Below are 22,500 nucleotides of genomic sequence, written 5' to 3'. Positions count from 1 at the left end.
CGTCATTACGAAATGATTATTTTTCTGATGTAATGTAATTTCAACTTGCATGCAACACCTCCTTTTACTAGTCCCTTGCTATCTTTGTTACATCTGATTTTGATTTCTTGATAGCTTACTGAGAAATTATGTTAAAAGGAAACAAAATGACTGAAATAAGAACTACCTTGCTTGAAACAATATCCCTATTATAGGGCTTTCATTTAATATTTAGATGATTTGCACATGGGTAATGAAAATATTTTCTTCCTTTGTAGTATCCTTTTATTTATCTGCTTGTGGACTGTCAATATCTTTTCTACCATATCACTTTTACGTATGAAATAATCAACATGCATTTTCCTCTCCATTGCTCGAAATGTTGATCCGTTTGTTATGATCTGTTTCGTTAATTTGTTGTAAGGTTGCAATGATCAAAATAGTGAAAAGTCAGTAATGATGTCTCAAGTTAAATGGGTAAAGCACAGTATCTCCCTCTCTCTCTCTCTCTCTCTCTCTCTCTCTCTCTCTCTCTCTCTCTCTCTCTCTCTCTCTCTCTCTCTCTCTCTCTCTGTGTGTGTGTGTGTGTGAAAATGTATAAAAATTCAATAATTTACTATAATTATGTACATCAAGATATACTGTATATATATATATATATATATATATATATATATATATATATATATATATATATATATATGAATATATATGAATATATATATATATATATATATATATATATATATATATAATATATATATATATATATATATATATATATATATATATATATATATATATATATATTTATATATCTTATTTCTCCTCGGTCATCCCATCAGCCACCAAAATATTATAACATCAGGAATGTCTGATTCCCTGCGTGAGGAGACTTTATATGTCTTATATCGTGTACCTCGAAGAGGTGCGTTATAGAAAAAAAAATTAGTTTTATGGCAAATTTGGTATGATTTAAAGTGTTTTTCATTCACATTTTTTGCAAGATATAAATCGTCATTTTCAGTATAGTTTTATTCCAGCAGAATTGATAGTTATGTTGAAAAGAATGATAGCAAAAAAATAATTTGCTGAAGATGTCACGTAATCCTTTTTGTGTTTTTTGTATGATTAGAAATATATAACTCTATCTTAGGTTTTTCTTATTGTTCTAGAAAATATAACATGTTTTTTTATTATCAATTACCAATATATTCGTGACACACTTGTAAGATTTTATTTTTACATTTTTATTTTAGTATAGAATGCATTTTTTTTTAAATTGTAGTTTAAAATGTAACATTTCTAGTCGAAGACCAGTGCTGTAGTGACGTCAGTGCTTGTTTTTAAAAAAATTAATCAATCAATTCCCCTTAAGAAACATCTTAACTTCAATGAATTTCTTGAATTTTTCAAATTCACGCTAATGAATATCTCCTTATTTCTAAGGATTTAAAGCAGATCAATACGAAGTGAAAATTTGCAAACTAATGCTGTGATTTTCCATATAATTTCGTTTCAGAAAAATTACCTTTGCCATGATTGTATTTTGTGATGCATACTCTATGAATATGTTGCGTTTTCTTTGTGCCAATTTATTTATTTGCTTCGTTCTTTGCCCTCCAGAGTTCATACATTTTTTGATATTCAATTTCTATTGCTCTTTTGTATAAGAGGATTAGTTTGTTGAGCATATACATACATATATATATATATATATATATATATATATATATATATATATATATATATATACTGTATATATTGATATATATATACACACATATATATATATATATATATATATATATATATATATATATATATATATACATTTATGTATATATATATATACAGAATATATATGTATATGTGTTTATATATATATATATATATATATATATATATATATATATATGAATAGATATATAAATGTATGGATATATAGTTTCACATATATGCGTATTTGGTTTCTATTTTGAAATATTTAAAGCAGAATATTATATTAAATCTTTTTTTTATTGACACAGACAAACAGAGAATTTGCAAGTGATAACAGAATTGTCATAACAAAGTCATTTTGATTTTGTGTATTTAACGTAAAATCATATTTTTTAATATCTTGAATCCTATTTAAAAGAGAGTATCCCAAATAAACTATAAAATTAAGAATATAATTGAAAATTTTCCCTTATATGCAAAGACAATTTTTACTAAATAAACTCTGCAATCTATCTCAATTTGCTAGGATACAACCCTAACACATCGATACGATATATAAACAAAACTCGTCCGTAGGGTTTTAGCTTTTCTGTTTTAAGTCTTTGCGACATATGTTGTCAGTTTTTTCTTTTTTTTTTTCTTAACGAGGTCTTAACATGGAAGTTATTCGAAGAAGAGTTTATTTCTATACTCGAATTTTTTTTAAGAAGGCGCATTTGCACCGACTCGCAGTGGTGCCCCTTTAGCTCGGAAAAGTTTCCTACTGTTCTCAATTTTTTTAATGAGGTGCATTTGCACTGACTCGCAGTGGTGCCCTTTTAGCTCGGAAAAGTTTCCTACTATACTCAATTTTTTTTAATGAGGTGCATTTGCACTGACTCGCAGCTGTGCCCTTTTAGCTCAGAAAAGTTTCCTGCTATCTGATTGGTTAGAATTATCTTGTCCAACCAATCAGCGATCAGGAAGCTTTTCTGAGCTAAAAAGGCACCCCTGCGAGTCATTGCAAATCTGCCTCACTAGAAAGAATTGACTATAGTTGATTGGTTAGAATGGTTTTGTCCAACCAACCAACGATTAGGAAACTATTCCGAGCTAAAAGGGCACCCCTACGAGTCATTGCAAATGCGCCTCATTAAAAAAAAATTTACCATAGTATGCGTCCTGCAATAGGGTGGTAACGTCCCTGACTGGTGAACACCAGACGGGGGTTCGAGTCACACTCATGCTTGTTAGTTCCTTTGGTCGCTGCGACCGCACCATCCTTATGAGTTAAGGAAGGGGGTTTGGGGGAGCCTATAGGTCTATCTGCAGAGTCATCAACAGCCATTGCCTGGCCCTCCTTGCTCCTAGCTTGGATGGAGAGGGGACTTGGCCGCTGATCATATGTATATATGGTCAGTCTCTAGGGCATTGCCCTGCTCGATAGGGCAATGTCACTGTCCCTTGCCTCTGCCATTCATGAGTGGCCTTTAAACCTTCTAAAGTTAGTAGTGGGGCGTATATTTCTTTTAACGGGTTTAAAAGCGTCTTTAAAAATACAACTACCTGTCTACATTAAGTTGAACCTTTAACAAAAAAAAAAAAGAAAAAAAAAAATCGTCACTTATCGCATGAGCAAAATTCATGTCCAAAATACTAAAAGTTTCACCGCACTAGGTCACGTGACTAACAACGAACGCAGAACGCAATGCGTACATTAACTCTAAAAAAATAAATACATTTAATAGCGTCTTTAAGAATACGACTATCTATCTACATCAAGTTCAACCATCTGTAAAATATCGACACATATCGCATGAACAAAATTCATGTAAAATATACTGTGGATTTCACCTTACAATGTCACATGACTTCCAACAAGCGCAGAAATCCACAGTTTATTTTACATGAATTTTGATTTTGGAGTGTCATTCTCCTAGAAGAGCTACTTACCATAGCTAAAGAGTCTCTTCTACGCTTACCAAGAAGAAAGTAGCCACTTAACAATTACAATGCAGTAGTTAACCTCTTGGGTGAATAAGAATTGTTAGGATGCCTGAAAACTTTAAATCAATCTATTCATCAATCAATCAGTGTTGTCAGGTGTATGAGGACAGAGAAGAATTTGTAAAGAATATACCAGACTATTCGGTATATGTGTAGGCAAAGAGAAAGTGAACCGTAACCAGAGAAAAGGATCCAATATAGTACTGTCTGGCCAGTCAAAGAACCACATAATTCTCTAGCGGTAGTGTCTCAATGGGTGGCTGGTGCCCTGGTCTCCCAAAACAGAAAAAAGCAAGAGTGCTCAACTTGTGTATTTTCATTGTGCCATGAACTCAAAATAGAAAGAAATTTCTAAAATGTCATCACTATTTTAAGCTGATCTCACATGCAGAGCGTAGTTAATTCGGTATAGCAAATACATGAATCATATGTTAATTGTATTTGTACTTCTGTAAAATATGACTGTTAGCTGATATACATGCAAAATTAATACTTATGAATATGCACTTTTATATTCGCTTATACAGCAAGTTGTGATATATTCATTGCTTATATATGAAAGTTATTTTTAATGTTGTTCTTTAACTTCTCTTGTAGTTTATTTCCTTATTTCCTTTCCTCACTGGGCTATTTTCCCTGTTGAAGCCCTTGGGATTATAGCATACTGCTTTTCCAGTTAGGGATGTTAGCTTATCATTTTTTTCTTGCTTTGTTCGAGAATTTAGTCATGATTTCGAGACATTTTAATCGTTTCTTGTTTTAAGAAAGTTTTTCCTAAAACATATCTTAGTTTGCTTTGTTTTTATTCATTATTATTTACTAGTGTACGCGACCCGTCTAAAATGACGGCTAAATATTTATATAGATATGCACACACATACAAACTCGTCCCCTCTCCCTAGGGTATGACTACTTCCTCTCCCCCTTACCCAAGGAACGGGGAGAGCTGCGCGTAACCCAGATATATGTATATATATATATATATATATATATATATATATATATATATATATATATATATATTATATATAGACACGTGTCCAATTTTATAAAAGAGAGATTCCTTTATTTTCATTCGAAAATATTTTAGTTCGTTTATTCCTTCTTACAAATCCTGATTTTTTTTTTTTTTTTTTTTTTTTTTTTTTTTTTTTTTTTTGTAACTAAATTCAATTGTTTTTCTTTCTTGGAAAAGTCCTAATTTAACTAAATATATTTGTATTTACTCTTTATATTTCCTTTTAGTTCAGCTAAAACTTTACATTTGACAATTAAAACTAAATACACAAGTTGAGCACTTTTGCGTTTTGTTTTGCTAATTTTGAATTTATTAGTAAATTCAGTGTGTTTGTCTTTCATGGAAAAATCATAGTTTATATAGCTGTATTTTTATTCTATCTGTATTTCCTTTTAGTTCAGCTATATCTCTACATTTGGCAATTGAAACTAAATGCACTTTTGCTTTTCTCTGCTTTGTGAGACCAGGGCACCAGCCACTCGTTGAGATACTACCGCTAGAGAATTATGTGGTCCTTTGACTGGCCAGACAGTACTGTATTGGATCCTTCTCTCAGGTTACGGTTCACTTTCTCTTTGCTTACACATATACCGAATAGTCTGGTATATTCTTTACATATTCTGTCCTCATACACCTAACAACACTGAGATTACCAAACAATTCTTCTTCACCCAAGAGGTTAACTACTGCACTGTAATTGTTCAGTGGCTACTTTCTTCTTGGTAAGCGTAGAAGAGACTCTTTAGCTATGGTGAGCAGCTCTTCTAGGAGAAGGACACTCCAAAATCAAACCAGTGTTCTCTAGTCTTGGGTAGTGTCACAGCCTCTGTACCATGATCTTCCACTGTCTTGGGTTAGAGTTCTCTTGCTTAAGGGTACACTCGGGCACACTATTCTACCTAATGTCTCTTCCTCTTGTTTTGTTAAAATTGTTACAGTTTATATAGGAAATATTCATTTTAATGTTGTTACTGTTCTTAAAGTGTTCTATTTTTCCTTGTTTCCTTTCCTCACTGGGCTATTTTCCCTTGTTTCCTTTCCTCACTGGGCTATTTTCCCTTGTTTCCTTTCCTCACTGGGCTATTTTCCCTGTTGGAGCCTTTGGGCTTATAGCATTGTGCTTATCCAACTAGGGTTGTAGCTTAGCAAGTAATAATAATAATAATAATAATAATCGTAAATTCCATTTGTTTTTCTAGTTTATTATCTGGATTTTTATTTTATCTTTATATTTTAGCTATAGCAAACCTCTACATTGGTAACCTGGACACTATGAGAAAGAAAATTATAACCTTTGTAGCCCCATGTAGCTCAGACGCCTATACTAGAGCAAACTGGCTCAGTCAGTCAGTTAACTAGATCATGCTGCACTTCAACCGGATATTTTAATAACTTTTTCTAGCTGGAATTACAAAAAAATACAACCTTCATCAATAGAAACTGGATTGTATCATGATCACTCGTAAGTTTTAGCACGTTTATGCTCACGAGTTATTCTTAAATCATGAGCCAATTTAAACGAAACACACACACACACACTCACACACACACACACACACACATATATATATATATATATATATATATATATATATATATATATATATATATATACAGTATATATATATATATATATATATATATACATATATATATATATATATATATATATATATATATATATAGTGTGTGTGTGTGTGTGTGCATGTGGTTTAAATTAAGTGAGAATACCTTAACGGGGTGAAAGGCTTAGTGTATCGTCATGATCAGCAAAGCTGTATTAGCCAGGACCACCCATACTAGGTAGGTTTGCTGTGAGCGGTCAGACTAAACTCTCCCAACATTACCAATCCGCTGTGGCCAGCGTGGTGATAAAATGGCCAAAACTCAGACATAAATAAGGACATGCCTGAGGCCTTTGTCCTGCAGTTAACTAGAAATGTCTGCATTTGTTGTTTCTTGTTATTAACAAGAAATATTATCGTTTGTTTTGGAAGACATTTTCTTGGCAGTTGCGAGTGATATAGATATTCAATCTATTATTGTTCCGAGCTTTCTTACGCCTATGACCATAGTCCTTGCAACGCCAGTTTATAGAATTCAAACAATCCTCGGTTAGGTAGACTACGTGTATTCTCTCGATCTGTCCGACGCCTATGACCATAGTCCTTGCAACGCCAGTTTATAGAATTCAAACAATCCTCGGTTAGATTGACTACGTTTATTCTTTTGATCTCTCCTACGCCTACGACCATAGTCCTTGCAACGCCAGTTTATAGAGTTCAAACAATCCTTGGTTAGACTTACCACGTTTAATCTCTTGGAAAACGAAAACCTTTTAATTCATGAAAGATTGGCGTGACAAAATGCTTGCTACAGACTTTTGTTTTGGCTCTGTTCATTAAAGCACCGAGAGTATTACTGGAAGCCAATCTTGTGCTTTTGTTCAATTCCTCACGGAAAAGGTTATAGCCTTACAAAAACGTAATCGAAGTTTCATGGCTAACGTTGAACTATTGTCTTATGAATCGCATATTAAAACAATTTCAGGATCATGATCCTTTGAATGGCCAGAGAGTAATACAATGGATCCCTCTCTCTGGTTACGGCTCATTTTGTCCTTGCCCACACATACACTGAATAGTCTGGCCTATTCTTTACATATTCTCATCTTTCCTCATACATGAGACCTGACAACACTGAGATTACCAAACAATTCTTCACTCAAGGGGGTTAACTACTGCACTGTAATTGTTCAGTGGCTACATTCTTCTTGGTAAGGGTAGAAGAGACTCTTTACCTCTGGTGAGCAGCTCTTTTCGTAGAAGAAAACTCCAAAATCAAACCATTATTCTCTAGCCTTGGGTAGTGCCATAGCTTCTGTACCATGGCCTTTCACTGTCTTGGATTAGAGTTCTCTCGCTTAAGGGTACACTCGGGCTCACTATTCTATCTTATTTATCTTCCTCTTTTTTTATGTTTATATAGTTTATATATGAAAAAAAATATTTTAATGTTGTTTTTTTAACTTCTCTTGTAGTTTATTTCCTTATTTCCTTTCCTCACTGGGCTATTTTCCCTTTCCCTGTTGGGGCCCTTGGGATTATAGCATCCTGCTTTTCCAACTAGGGTTGTAGCTTAGCAAGTGATAATGATAATAATAATAATAATAATAATAATAGTAATAATAATAATAATATATGGCCTGTCTCTAGGTCCAGGACATTGTCCAGTCTCTGGCCTCAGACATCCATGAAGCATCTCTAAAGATAATTCCAACGTATTATCATGCATATACAGTAAATGGGAGGAAGACTATTTCTAATTTCAAAGTATTGATAAATGAAGACTGCTGGTTCCTGGTAGAGCGACAATGTGCTTCTAAACACAAGTAAGGTGCTAAGATACCCAAGCACAGTTAGCATGTTCTAAATCAAAAGGTCCAGGCAATTCAGAATGCTAGTGGCGCTACCTATAAACATAAAACTCCTGGAAGATGGTCAAACACGCAATCTGTCCACTGCAGTGTATATCATAATTTATATTTGATGTGAAAGAGAAATTTCTTTAGGCTGGAAAACTGTGCTCCTCTCTATTATGTGGCTTTGATATCAATAATTCACATATTGCGGAGAAATATTTTATAATAAGGATGATGATGATAACGGCAGCTTTTTCTTAGAAAGTGCTATTAAAAAGAAAGTTTTTGGCTGAAGGAGCAACAGACATCTTCAAAATCTTGGGATAACTTAGGACTGTATTACTAATGTACAGTACCGTGAATTTTAGAGTCAGTGAATTCGGTAAGGTCGGCTAATGATTGTCATGGCTATTACAGAGGTTCAGCTTTTTCCAACTGACTACGTCACTAAGAAAAAGACAACTGTTGCAATATGTACAGTTAGACACAGTGATTCCTAATACACCTCGCTCTGAGAAGAGCACCCTGTCACACCCTAGCTGCGCTGCAAATAACCGAACAGATAGTTTAGGAAGAGATGGCTAGGATCACGGTCCAGGTACAACCATGGCACGGATACTCAGGAACTCTGCGGGCAGTAAGGGTCTGACAAGGTCTCTTTGAGGTGTCAGGAATTCCTGTACATCAACATTTAAGTCAACGTTCTAAACAAATAATAGCAAAGGCCCCAAAACGACAGGTGGGCGTGGTTTCACCTCATTGAAATTCCATAGATACTTTGTAGTCTATCTTCAAATTTCAAAAATATGTGGTAGATGCCAGGGTTAGATAATTGTAGTCTGACATTTAGTAATGGGATTTAAACAGCACTAACTTATAGTTGATTAGAATTAGCAGCAATATTAGCCGGAAAAGGTCTGTACTGGTTTCTCATAACTAATACACCATAGGTGTACTGGAATTGCCTTGTGAGTTTCACAAATACTGTCGAATACTTGATTGTAATAAGAAACAGAATGGCCTGCACTCTATCACTATAATCTGGACTCTTACTATTTTGAGGAATAGCCAATGTTTTGCTTGTTTTTTTTTTGGGGGGGGAGGGGTTTCGAAAAAGGCAGTATAAACAACTTCCAAATTTAATATAGATCTTAATATTATTTCAGAGGCTGGATCTTCACAGTTGATGAAAGTCAATAGATTTTTAAGTAGATTAAAACACAATTTAAAATTTCACTGACTGTTCATTTTAACAAATTATCTGTTCCTGAATTCACATACCATAATTAGATTAATCTAGCTTTAGGTGAGTTTCTGTATTTGATAATGGGCATGAACACGTGGCCCATTGTCACCTCATTTTTTACAATATGACAACCTAAAACCTGAAACCATGAATTTCAGACTCCAGATACTATTTTTGATCATTTTCTTCTAGATAAATGTGTGTACTTTAGACAACCGAATGAAAAAACAGGTGTTAATGCACTCTTTACTACATTTATAACACACTAACACACATGAACTTAAGTTATTGAAATGTGTAGGAAGGAAAACTTTACTGGCCCTCTTCTGTAAGAAGGTCTAACCCCTCCCCTCCCCCCCCCCCCCTCCCCTATGCAGCAAGATCTACATACACTTCCCTTTAGAAGTTGCTCTATTGGTTTATCCAAATAGAGACAATGCTTCCCAATGATAATATCCCTCTGAAGCTAATAACCCCTTCATATAGCTGTTCAAGTCCCTCTCAAACTGATTAATAATCTATCAATCTGATATATTCACTTTTAAGCTGATTATTCCCTCTCAAGCAGGTAAATTCTCCCTCAAGTTAATTAACTCTATTTCAAAATTTAAGTTCCCTCTCAAGCTAATGAATTCTCTTTCAAGCTAATAATTTCCCTATCAAGCTAATAAATTCCTCCTCAAGCTAGTAAATTTCATCTCTAGCTGATTAATTCCCTCTCAAGCTAATGAATTCCCTATCAAGCTAATAAGTTCCCGATCAGGGTGATAAATTCTCTCTCAAGCTAATAAATTCTCTCTGAAGGTAATGAATTCCCTCTCAAGCTGATAAATTCGCTCTCAAGCTAATGAATTCCCTCTCAAGCTAATAAATTCTCTCTCAAGTTGATAAATTCTCTCTCAATGTAATAAATTCCACCTCAAGCTAATATATTCCCTCTCTAGCTGATAAATTCCCTCTCAAGCTAAGTCCTCTCAAGCTAGTAAGTCCCCTGAAGCTGATAAATTCTCTCTAAAGCTAATAAGTCCTCTCAAGCTGATAAATTATCTGTCAAGCTAATAAATTCCCTTTCAAATTTGCTTTATGGTATTTTTCCATCCAGTCAGAAATTTCTCTTAATTTCTGCCCTTTTGAAAAACACAAAAACATCTAACTCACCTATGTATGTGGTTGGAAGCCAGACGTAGTTGACAATATCAGGTGATATGTTGTACCAGGTCTCGTTGGGGAGGTGCACTGGCCAAATTAAGCCAGGGTCACGCCAGTAGAGGCGGATAAACCACTCGATTGTCAGTTCCTGTAGAAAATAGATCTTCCAGGTTAACAATGTCTATAGTTTGCATGTTAGATAGGGAATCGGGAGACTGACTTTGAAATTAAACAGAGATTGTCTAAAAATTGAATTGATTTACCCTTTTTACGTGAGTTTTTTAAGATTGATACTTAAAAGTAGGTCTGAATATTGTGACTTACAATATGCTGTGATGTTTTAACATTATTCAGAATTGTATCGACATGGATGCAATAATTATTGGTATCTGAAAATTACATCAATTTACGTTTAGCATTTTCATTTTCTTAGACTAGGTCTTATAGTACATCTGCAGATTTTACTCTTGGAAAATGCAATGGTATTGAAAATTTATTATCATTATTATTAGTAGTAGTAGTAGTAGTAGTAGTAGTAGTAGTAGTAGTAGTAGTAGTAGTAGTAGTAGTTTTATTAATTGCTAAGCTACAACCCTAGCTGGAAAAAGCAGGATGTTATAAGCCCAGGGGCTCCAACAGGGAAAATAGCCCAGTGAGGAAAGGAACCAAGGAAAAATAAAGTATTTTGAGAACAGTAACAACATTAGAATAAATATCTCCTATATAAACTATAAAGGCTTTCATAAAACAAGAGGAAGGGAAATAAGATAGAATAGTGTGCCCGAGTGTACCCTCAAGCAAGAGAGCTCTAACCCAAGACAGTGAAAGACCATGGAACCGAATCTATGGCACTACCCAAGACTAGAGAAAAAATGGTTTGATTTTGGAGTGTCCTAGAAGAGCTGCTTATTATTTCTGCATTACTAATCTAGGATATATGAGGTCATCGAAGTCATTGCATTTTCATTAACAACGGTATTGGTTTCAAGGCATTTGCCTATTGCAATCACCTTGAAGATTATTCTTTTATTATTTTTGAAAATTCTCTTTAAACGTTAAATAGTAAGCTTTAGTTAAACTATTACAGCCCAACAATGAGGCTTTAACCTTTGAACTGTCGCCTCTGTTATATTTAATCCTGGCATAGAAATTTAAATTAGTTTAGGGTAGAACGTGATTGATTATGTGAACATAAGCCATCCACACACACACACACACACACACACACATATATATATATATATATATATATATATACATATATATATATATATATATATATATATATATATATACTGTATATAATATATAATATATATATTATATATATACACAGTATATAATATATATATATATATATATATATATATATATATATATATTATATATATATATACATAGTGTATAATATATATATATATATATATATATATATATATATATATATTATATATACAGCATATATATATATATATATATATATATATATATATATATATATATACTGTATAAAATATATATATATAGATATATATATATATATATTATATTATATACAGTATATATATATATATATATATATATATATATATTAAATATATATATACTGTGTATATAATATATATATATATGTGTATATATATATATATATATATATATATATATATATATATATATATATATATATATATGTACAGTATATATGTGTTTATATATAAATGATTGAGTTTTTCCCATTTACTTTTCTTTTTCAGAGAAGTATTTCTTTTTTCAATAACGTAAGATTTACTTATGATAAGTGTTTTTTTTTTTTGTGTGTGTGTATGTGTTATTATAGACCGCAATTTTCCTAGTATAACAGTTACATACATCGTTGCGCGAAAAATGACCAAAACTACTAATTATATGCTTTACATAATTACCTTACATGGCAACCTATCGCAAATCTTCCTCGACCCAAGTTCAGATATCTGCCAGAGATCTTCTTCTGATAGGGATGCCCAAGGGTGTGGGTATAGTGTCCTCAATTCCTCAATCCTAAATGTGGCCTAATATATTTTTACGATATAAATTCAAAATTATTATTCCTACAAGATAAATTTGAGTATGTATAACACACTTTACCTAACGAAAATAATATATTTAAGGAAAGAAAAGCCTGTAGACGTATCCTAATCTGTACCAACACACATTCCTCTGACAGTACAAGATTTTCTTCCTTAAAACCTTAACATGTATGTGTGTTTGCGTTCGAGATCTCTTTCATATTTGTTATGCCTCTGTTTTGTTATTAGAAAATAACGCTATATTATGATACTTATCGTCTGTTGCTACTTACCATGTTCTGTTCGTCTATTTTTTGTATGTCGCGAACCTTGGCGCTGATGTAGATAGGCAGGGGACCTCCTCCTGGATTGGCATTTCATGACAAAAAAAAAAAAAATAAGTAAAGTTAGTTAGGTTAGTTTATTCTATAAGTACTGAAGAGATAGTGTTAAGTAAATGCTTAAATATATGCATGATGTAATATATATATATATATATATATATATATATATATATATATAAATATATATATATATATATATATATATATATATATATTTATATATATATATATATATATATATATATATATATATATATATATATATACACAAAATAGTTTTATTCTGAATTTAGCCGTAAATCATTTTCAGATTATGTACTTTTTCGTAAATAGAAAATATTATTAGCTTACAGTGATCACTGTATAACGTGCAGGAAGAAAAATTTGCCCTCTAGTTTTTTAACGGCCATTTGAACATAGGATAATTATATCATATTGCATTTGACGATTATGTAACTAACAAATATACAGTGACATTTTTTATATATATTTTCACTATGTGCTACATAATGTTCATTCTGGTTTGAATACTAATCATTGCTAATAACAACATTTTTCATGCTGCTTCTGATAGTAATATTGCCAACACTTAAAAATTTACATTTAAAAAAACCGTAAATGTCTGGAAACATTTAATCCAGGATTTTTGGCGTTTTAAAAATTGATATATTGACGTAAATGAGTGACATTACGGTCACCAAACCGTAAAAGATAATAACTTAATAAGGTGAAATTACGGTCGCCTGTATTTTACTGAAATACGGCTGAGAACTATATTTTTACGGAGAATTTTAGATTAAAATTACGGTTTTTTTCTAACAGTGAATATTACAATTACATCTACTGTTTCTTCAACTGCTAATATCATTACATTGCCCACTTTAATACCTACAGGCTACAGTATATACTGCCGACATTGCCGCAGTTTCTACGAATCTTACCTACCGCAATGTAGACGGGAGAGCCCCAAGGCGAAACTTACCGTTAGCATTTTTTGGAAGGACGTACTTGTCGTATCCAGGTGGTACAACCTTTTGTAACGAAGGATTGCTCGGCCGTCCAGGCGTATTCTCGCTCCCGCACAAGCATGATTCCGACTGCTGTTTCTCGGCCCTCGCTGTTGATGGGGTGGTCGAGAATATGACTGATTTGGTTTCGTTGCTGTAACATATTATAGGAATGTTTTACAATAGATTGAAAATCATGAGGCAAAAGAAATTATACAGCCGACAGAAGGGTGTATTATTATCATTATTATTATTATTATTAGTCATTTAAACTGTGCACACTTACGTCATGCTTGGAAAAAGTATATAATCTTGCTTATTGCTTAGCAATCTTACCCAAATTAGAAGACTCGTATATGGGAATTTTGGAAAGAGAGGAAAATAGAGCGAAGACAGTATTGTGTAAAAATGCAGGTTTCAGTACTCACGTAAACAAAGTAAAACAAACCAACATTTTAAAAATATATGCATGAATAGGATACGGCATCATACATATTCTTTGGGTTTTCGGTCTTTATTTATGATCCATTATCGCTAGCGTTAGACCTCTAAGATCTGTTGTGAGGTTTTGTACACGCAAGGGAAGTAAATCCCATGCTAAACCCACTTCGTTTTCCAGGACTTCAACCTTGCTCCTTTATATTAACCCAAGCCTGGTATTCTAGCATAAATGTGTAACCGGTGGTGTAACCCCACACGCAGCCCCTCTCTTTTACTCGGTGATAGGACCAGCATCAAGTCCATGACCCTTTGTTCAGCCCTCCTCGTGTACCCGGGCATGGGCTGGCGTTAGCTTGTAACCTTATACCTAGCCTTGTCTTTTTCCCGGGGTCTAGGTGGCCGTGAACCAGCCCTCCCGAAGATACCGTATAACTACTGATGATGATAATTTTTACCTGGGTTAGGAAGGGCATGAGTACATGATCCTACACCAGCCCTGCTATTTTCCTCTGTCTGGGGACCACCAATAAAGTCCATTAAAGGATCCCTTCCCCCATCTCATCCTTCCCCTTTATCTTGGCTTGGCGTGCCTCTCGGTGGGTCCTGTTGGCGTGGGACCAGACCATGCGCGCGTAATCCTCTTCTTTCATCCGGGCTTGGGAGGTTGGGACTGCATGCATGACTGCATATCCCTACTCTCATCACTCCATTATTCTAGAGCAGAAAAATATCCTTGATGGCTTAAAAACTAATTTCTTTTATATCTTCATTAATGAATAAACATTATGAGGCCTGAGGCCGTATCAATTTTACTGATTGAAATTAGACCCAAAGTATTGATGAAAGGTAACAAAATGAAGGTTACAAAAAACGAAATGTTCGTGCATTGCAATCTTATATTTAGAGATAAAGCCTTGCTATATGTTTTTGTGTGAAGTTGGGTATTGTAATTATGTGTTTTTGTGCCTCCATACTTATTTTAAGGTTGTATATTATTGTCAGAATCCACAATGCCTCTTCGAAGTGCAACACGTTTACATAGAATGTTTAATATTTGTTTCTACAAATGCAGCTCGTACTGTTCGCTTATCACCATATGTCATGTGCATCCATATTTTCACTTATCTTTCAGGAATATATATATATATATATATATATATATATATATATATATATATATATATATATATATATATATATATATATATATATATTATATATATATTATTTAAAAAAGGAAAAACCCACTCATAACGTCATATTTACCCAACAGACTGTTGGTACTTATCAAAATTAAGCCAGCGTCCACTCTACATCGTTCAGCTCTCTCTCTCTCTCTCTCTCTCTCTCTCTCTCTCTCTCTCTCTCTCTCTCTCTCTCTCTCTCTCTCTCTCTCTCTTTGTAAGTTTAATACTAACGTAAAGTTATATTTTAGTTTTGTTTATCTGCTAATTTGTTACATTATAAGCACATATAGATTCACATTTTTCTAGTGTTATTATTATTATTATTATTATTATTATTATTATTATTATTATTATTATTATTATTATTATTATACTCAAAATCAGGTGGAAGAATATACAAGCTCATAAACTCGCAAAGAAATTTTCCAAATAATAAAAAAAAAACTAGTTAAGAGATTAACAAGCAAATTATGATTAAATTATGAAATCAAAAATAAATTACTTTTCCTGTCGTTTCTCCCAAGGCCTTGTTTCTCCTGTCTCCTCTGTTAAGGCGGCCATTATCCTTCGGGTATTCTTGCGCTAGTCTGCTTGTGCAGACATACCTAAACATTAGCGTGACCAACCCGTATAGGTTGGTTAGTGTTTTTTTTTTCTCTCTCTCTCCAATATATGCTCGGCAGAGTAAACACTGTTAAAAACCGTAATTTCAATCGGAAAATCTTCATAAAAATCTATGGTCCTCAGTCGTATTTTCAGAAATACAGGCGACCGTAATTTCAGCCTACTTTGTTATTATTTTTTACGGGTTGGTGACCGTAATATTCCTTAACGTCAATATATCAGTTTTTAAAAACGGTGAATGCCTGGCAACATTTATTCCAGGATTTTTACGGTTTTTAACGGCAAATTTTTAAGTGTACTTGAAAGTTAATTCTCCCCTCCCCCCTTTGTTGATAAAATGCCATTTCCCCTAATGTCTCACAAGGGGGTAGTTCAAAGGCCGTCATCTCACCCGGTGCGCTGTAGGCATTGTTTAGGAGTGTTTGCAGTGCTCCATCGGCTAAATTTACTTTATCTCCTTCTACTTACCTCATTCATTTCTTTCATCTTGCTGTACAACCCCTTCTACCTTTTATTTCATAGCATCGCTGCATAGTTTTCCTCCTCAGCTGCACTTGAACGTTAAATGGCTGTTCATGCCTCAATGCTGAACTATATAGCCTAATTTCATATACACATTGTCCTGTCCTCACACCTGACAACACTAAGACAACCGAAAAATTCTTCTTTGCACAAGGGATTAACTACTGCACTGTAATTCTTCGGTGGCTACTTTCCACTTAGTAAGGGTAGAAGAGACTCTTTAGAAGCAGCTCTTCTAGGAGGAGGACGCTCCAAAATCAAACCATTGTTCTCAAGTCTTGGGTAGTGCCATAGCCTCTGTACCATGGTCTTCCACTGCCTTGTGTTAGAGTTCTCTTGCTTGAGGGTACACTCGGTCATACTATTATCTGTTTCCTTACTTCCTTTCCTCACTGGGCTATTTTCACTTTTGAAGTCCTTGGGCTAATAAAATCCTGCTCTTCCAACTAGGGTTGAAGAGGAGCCGTAGTAATAATGATAATGATAAGAATTAAATCATATCCAATATCCCTAACACATATCCTTAATTATTTTTATATCCTTGGAAAGGGAAAAATGTACTTTTATTATTATTATTAATAATTATTATTATTATTAGCTAAGCTACAACCCTGGTTGGAAAAGCAGGATGCTACAAGCCCAAGGGATCCAACAGGTAAATATAGCCAAGTGAGGAAAGGACACGAGGGTAAATGTGTTTGTGGTAGCTCTAGTCCTGTTTATTAGGTAGTAGGTTGGCCAGGGCACCAGCCACCCGTTGCCCGTTGAGATACTACCGCTAGAGAGTTATGGGGTCTTTTGACTGGCCAGGCAGTACTACATTGGATCCGTTTCTCTGGTTACGGTTCATTTTCCCTTTGCCTAAACACACTGAATAGTCTGGCCTATTCTTGACACATTCTCCTCTGTCCTCATACACCCGACAACACAGATTACCAAACAATTCTTTTTCACTCAAAGGGTTACTGCACTGTGATTTTTTAGCGGCAACTTTCCTCTTGGTGAGGGTAGAAGAGACTCTTTAGCTCTGGTCAGCAGCTCTTCTAGAAGGACACTCCAAAATCAAACCATTGTTCTCTAGTCTTGGGTTGTGCCACAACCTCTGTACCATGGTCTTCCACTGTCTTGGGTTAGAGTTCTCTTTGCTTGAGGGTACACTCGGGCACACTCTCCTATCTTATTTCTCTTCCACTTGTTTTGTTAAAGTTTTTATGGTTTAATTAGGAGATATTTATAGTTGTTACTCTTCTTAAAGTATTTTATTTTCCTTTTTTCCTTTCCTCACTGAGCTATTTTCCCTGTTGGAGCCCCTGGGCTTATAGCATCCTGCTTTTCCAACTAGGGTTGTGGCTTAGCAAGTAATGATAATTATAATAATAATTACCGCCCAGTTTCTAAGCCAAAAAGGACACTAGTGAGCCTTGCATTTAGGTAAGATCAATTAACCATCAATACATAATTAACTAATAGATTCAATGAATAATTATATGAAAATAGTTACAAATGGATAAACTTCATCCTAAAATCCAACACACGCCACAAATAATAATAATAATAATAATAATAATAATAATAATAATAATAATAATAATCTGAATTTTTAATTATATAGCACTCATTACTTCTACAGCATCATAAGAAATTCAGGTTTCTGTAAAATGCGACGAAGTCCATCATAGTTGCTAAATAATTAATTCCTTCTTGCCATAAAACGTGATTGCCATTCCTCCCTTCAGGATACGAGCTTTTGGAAAAGCTCTGTAACACGAAACTATGCAAGTTTGAATTTTTTATTGTGTGTGTATGTATATATATATACACACATATATATATATATATATATATATATATATATATATATATATATACTGTATATATATATATTATATATATACATATACTGTATATATGTACTGTATGTTTGTATATATATATTATATATATATATATATATATATATATATATATATATGTATATATATATACATATATATTTGTATATATATGTATATATATATATATACAGTATATATATTTCCGGTCACGCTCAGCTCTGCCCTTCCCTCGGGTAGGGGGGAGAGGAAGTTGTCATATCCTGGTGAGAGGGAGTGTGCCAACGTGTGCATTTCTAATTACTTAGCCGTCATCTTTGACGGCTTGCGTACACTAGTATATATATATATATATATATATATATGAGAGAGAGAGAGAGAGAGAGAGAGAGAGAGAGAGAGAGAGAGAGAGAGAGAGAGAGAGAGGTCAAAACTGAATAATTGCCACAACGAAAGATACAGCATGAACATATGGCTCGTTGTTATTATGGTGTATACTATTGTAAACTGAAGTTGTGTTGGCAAATAGCAATCGTAATGAATGGGAGCAAAGACAATTTTTTTTTTGGGGGGATATATGAAAACTGAAGACAGACCAGACATAGCAAAACTGAGAAATTAATATTATTTCTGTTTACTAGTTTGTTGTGCGAATGAGAAAATTTCACTGTTTATTATTTTTGTGAGATCTATCGGTAATGAAAACAATTCAATCCAGAGATGAAGGACTAAAAATATACTTTATTTACTCTTGTTTTCTAATAATCATTATAGAAAATGTAAAACTTGAAATTCAAGAATGAACCTTTTAGGTAAGCCATTTATTACTCTTCACTTTCAGGATATGGAATTTTCTGGCTTACCTTGTATTTCCAGAGCCGTATAATCAAACACATTTGTAACCTGCATTGCTTCAGTGTATTAAGATAAATTCATAAGCACTAATTTATCGCGGTATACAAGGCGCTCCAAAAGGCACTAAAAGAGTTGTAAGACCTAGGCCTACATGGCTGAGGATTATGAAACGTGAAGTGGGAGATGATGAAAGGAGAAGTATTGATTTAAAAGCTCAATAAAGAGACGACTGGCGAAATCTAACTGAGGCCCTTTGGGTCAATAGGCCTAGGAGGAGATGATGATACTTTTGGTTTACTATGACTAATTCGTTCTTATCTACGTAACAAATGTTATTAGAGAAACACCAAAATGAAATTAAATTTAATGTTCCTTTACTCATTTCATTAAACTTTTTATCATATTCTTGGGTAATGCCATAGGCTGAACCATGGTCTTCCACTGTCTTGGACTAGGGTTCTCTTGCTTGAGGGTACATTCGAACCACTATTCTATGTGTTTCCTTATATCCTTTCCTTGCTGGGCTATTTTCCCTGTTGGATTCCTGGGGCTTATAGCACCCTGTTTTCCAACTAGGGTTATAGGCTTGTATTTTTTTTAGTAATAGTAATTATATTAATAAAATTTTGTCACGAATTAGATAATTAGCAGGTAATTTATATATAAATTTGTTTGCGAATTTGTGGAAGCTAAAATTAATATTATATTTATTATATAAATTACATATATATATACAGTATATATATATATATATATATATATATATATATATATATATATATATATATATATATATGTGTGTGTGTGTGTGTGTGTGTGTAACTATACTTCCTAGTTTCTAAATTATCACATCTATATGCTTCTTCAGAACCCTGTGTTGAGTCTATATGTACATATCAGTCCTAAATGTTGAAATCTCAACCCAACCCCCCTCCCCCGTGATTCAAAATTCCTGGTTAGCCTTTGATTTAGGCTGATCGACAAGTGAATTGGCTAATCCATTCTAGCTGCGTAATTTTAGGCGTAGGCCTAATGACATGCTGGTCTGAAGTCAGGATTTAACTTCATTTCCAGTCAAAATCAAATTTTTTTTTTTATAATTTTAATCTATGAAGATTAATCAGTGTGCGAATTAATTTTGAAAGTAAATCCAATAGATTAGCATTTGAGCAAATTATAAACTGACTAGCATATGCGACCCGTCAAAAAATGACGGCTAGATATTTAGATAGATATGCAAACACTCACAGATTTAACCCTTCCCAGCCCTCCCCCTTTCCTAACTACAACACGGCAGCTGGGCAACTGGGGGGAGAATGTGGTTTCCAAGTGTACCTCTTGGGGTACCCCTCTCACCAAGGTATGACTACTTTCTCCCCCCCCCCAGGGAAAGGGAGAGACCAAGTAGTCATATGTTTGCCAATGCCACGAGCTTTACAGGGAATATATATATATATATATATATATATATATATATATATATATATATATATAGAGAGAGAGAGAGAGAGAGAGAGAGAGAGAGAGAGAGAGAGAGAGAGAGAGAGAGAGAGCTTCTTCCCCCTATCCGGGAGACGGGGAAAGACCGAGTAGTCTTATGTTTGGCATTGCCGTGAGCGTTACAGAAAGACGTACAGTATATATATATACAGTATATATATATATATATATATATATATGTGTGTGTGTGTGTGTGTATATATACAGTATATATATATATATATATATATATATATATATATATGTGTGTGTGTGTGTGTGTATATATATATATATATATATATACTGTATATATATATTTATATATATATATATATTTATATATATATATATATATATATATATATATATATATAACCAAACACCTGCTCTTTATTATATAGGGGAGAGTCTTACAAGAATAAAAAATAAGATATAAGAAAAACTAGAAATAAAAAATGCATGATATACTTCACCACTCGCGTGTGAATTGCTGGTAATGCCGTAGCACAAACCAGCAAGAAGAAAGACATTGGACCAAAATAGGAAGAGATTGATCTCTGGGAATTACTTATTGAGCACAATAGCTTGTTTTCCGATGCATATACAAAGAATCTATTCAAATTTCATGTACGTTGAGCTGCAAGGTCCATTAGATCTTCGCGCTGTGTATATGAAAGGTCCAGACAAATTTGCTCTAAGTAAATAATTGGAGAATTTTGGATTGAATTTTGATAGATGTAGTTCCTGTAAGTACAGGTTACTCTTGGGGGAGGAATTATCGTGTATAGTCTCATTTTAAAAAGAATATGTGAAGCGTCTAAAAGTATTATTATTATTATTATTATTATTATTATTATTATTATTATTACTACTTGCTAAGCTACAACCCTAGTTGGAAAAGCAGCATGCTATAAGCCTATGGGATCCAACAGGGAAAATAGCCCAGTGAAAAAAGGAAATAAGGAAATAAATAAACTACGAGAGAAGAAATTCTCAATCAATATGAAATATCTTAAGAACAGTAACAATATTAAATTAAATCTTTGATATATAAACAATAAAAAATTTAAAAAAACAAGAGGAAGAAAAATAAGATAGAATTGTGTACCCGAATGTACCCTCAAGCAAGAGAACTCTGCCCAAAAACTGTGGGAGACTATCTTTGATAATGATAATAATAATAAAAGTAAAAATAATAATAAATTCCACGTCAGTATTGCAGAAATACAAAAAAATAGCAACATTATCAAGTATATTTATAGTTCGATTAATTACATTTGAACTCAGTGCTCTGAAAGATCCGGTTTCATATCCGGATGTGAAAGAAGCTATATTGTCATGTTTCATCATTACTTGCATTACTAGCGTACGCGACCTGTCAAGAATGGCGGGTAAATATTTAGATAGATATGCACACACGCACACATGCACATGCACCCCCTCTCACCAAGGTATGACTACTCTCTTTCTCCCATACTCTATATTTAGCCTTCATTTTCGGCGATTGTCATGTTTCATCATTATTAATATTAGGAGCGTACGCAACCTGTCAAGAATGACGGGTAAATATTTAGATAGATATGCACACATGCACATGCAACCGCTCTCACCAAGGTATGACTACTTTCTTTCTCCCTTAC

At 33.5% G+C, this 22,500-nt stretch overlaps 1 protein-coding gene across 1 annotated transcript in view; it reads right to left on the bottom strand.

The window, feature by feature from the left end:
• The window catches only part of LOC137621397 (gamma-aminobutyric acid receptor subunit pi-like), a 113,397-nt gene extending 99,189 nt beyond the window's left edge, over positions 1–14,208 (bottom strand). The window contains exons 1-4 of the mRNA XM_068351695.1: positions 14,204–14,208; positions 13,893–14,071; positions 10,846–10,910; positions 10,531–10,669 (exon numbers count right to left, since the gene is read on the bottom strand). Of these exons, the coding sequence (XP_068207796.1) occupies positions 10,531–10,669; positions 10,846–10,910; positions 13,893–14,071; positions 14,204–14,208 (388 nt within the window). The remainder of the gene's footprint in view (positions 1–10,530; positions 10,670–10,845; positions 10,911–13,892; positions 14,072–14,203) is intronic.
• Between the last annotated feature and the right edge of the window lie 8,292 nt (positions 14,209–22,500).

The sequence above is a fragment of the Palaemon carinicauda genome, chromosome 28 (genome assembly GCF_036898095.1).
Source record: "Palaemon carinicauda isolate YSFRI2023 chromosome 28, ASM3689809v2, whole genome shotgun sequence".
Taxonomy (NCBI): Eukaryota; Metazoa; Arthropoda; class Malacostraca; order Decapoda; family Palaemonidae; genus Palaemon; species Palaemon carinicauda.
Note: the sequence above shows the minus strand (reverse complement) of the source record. Positions and strands in the feature narration are given on the sequence as shown.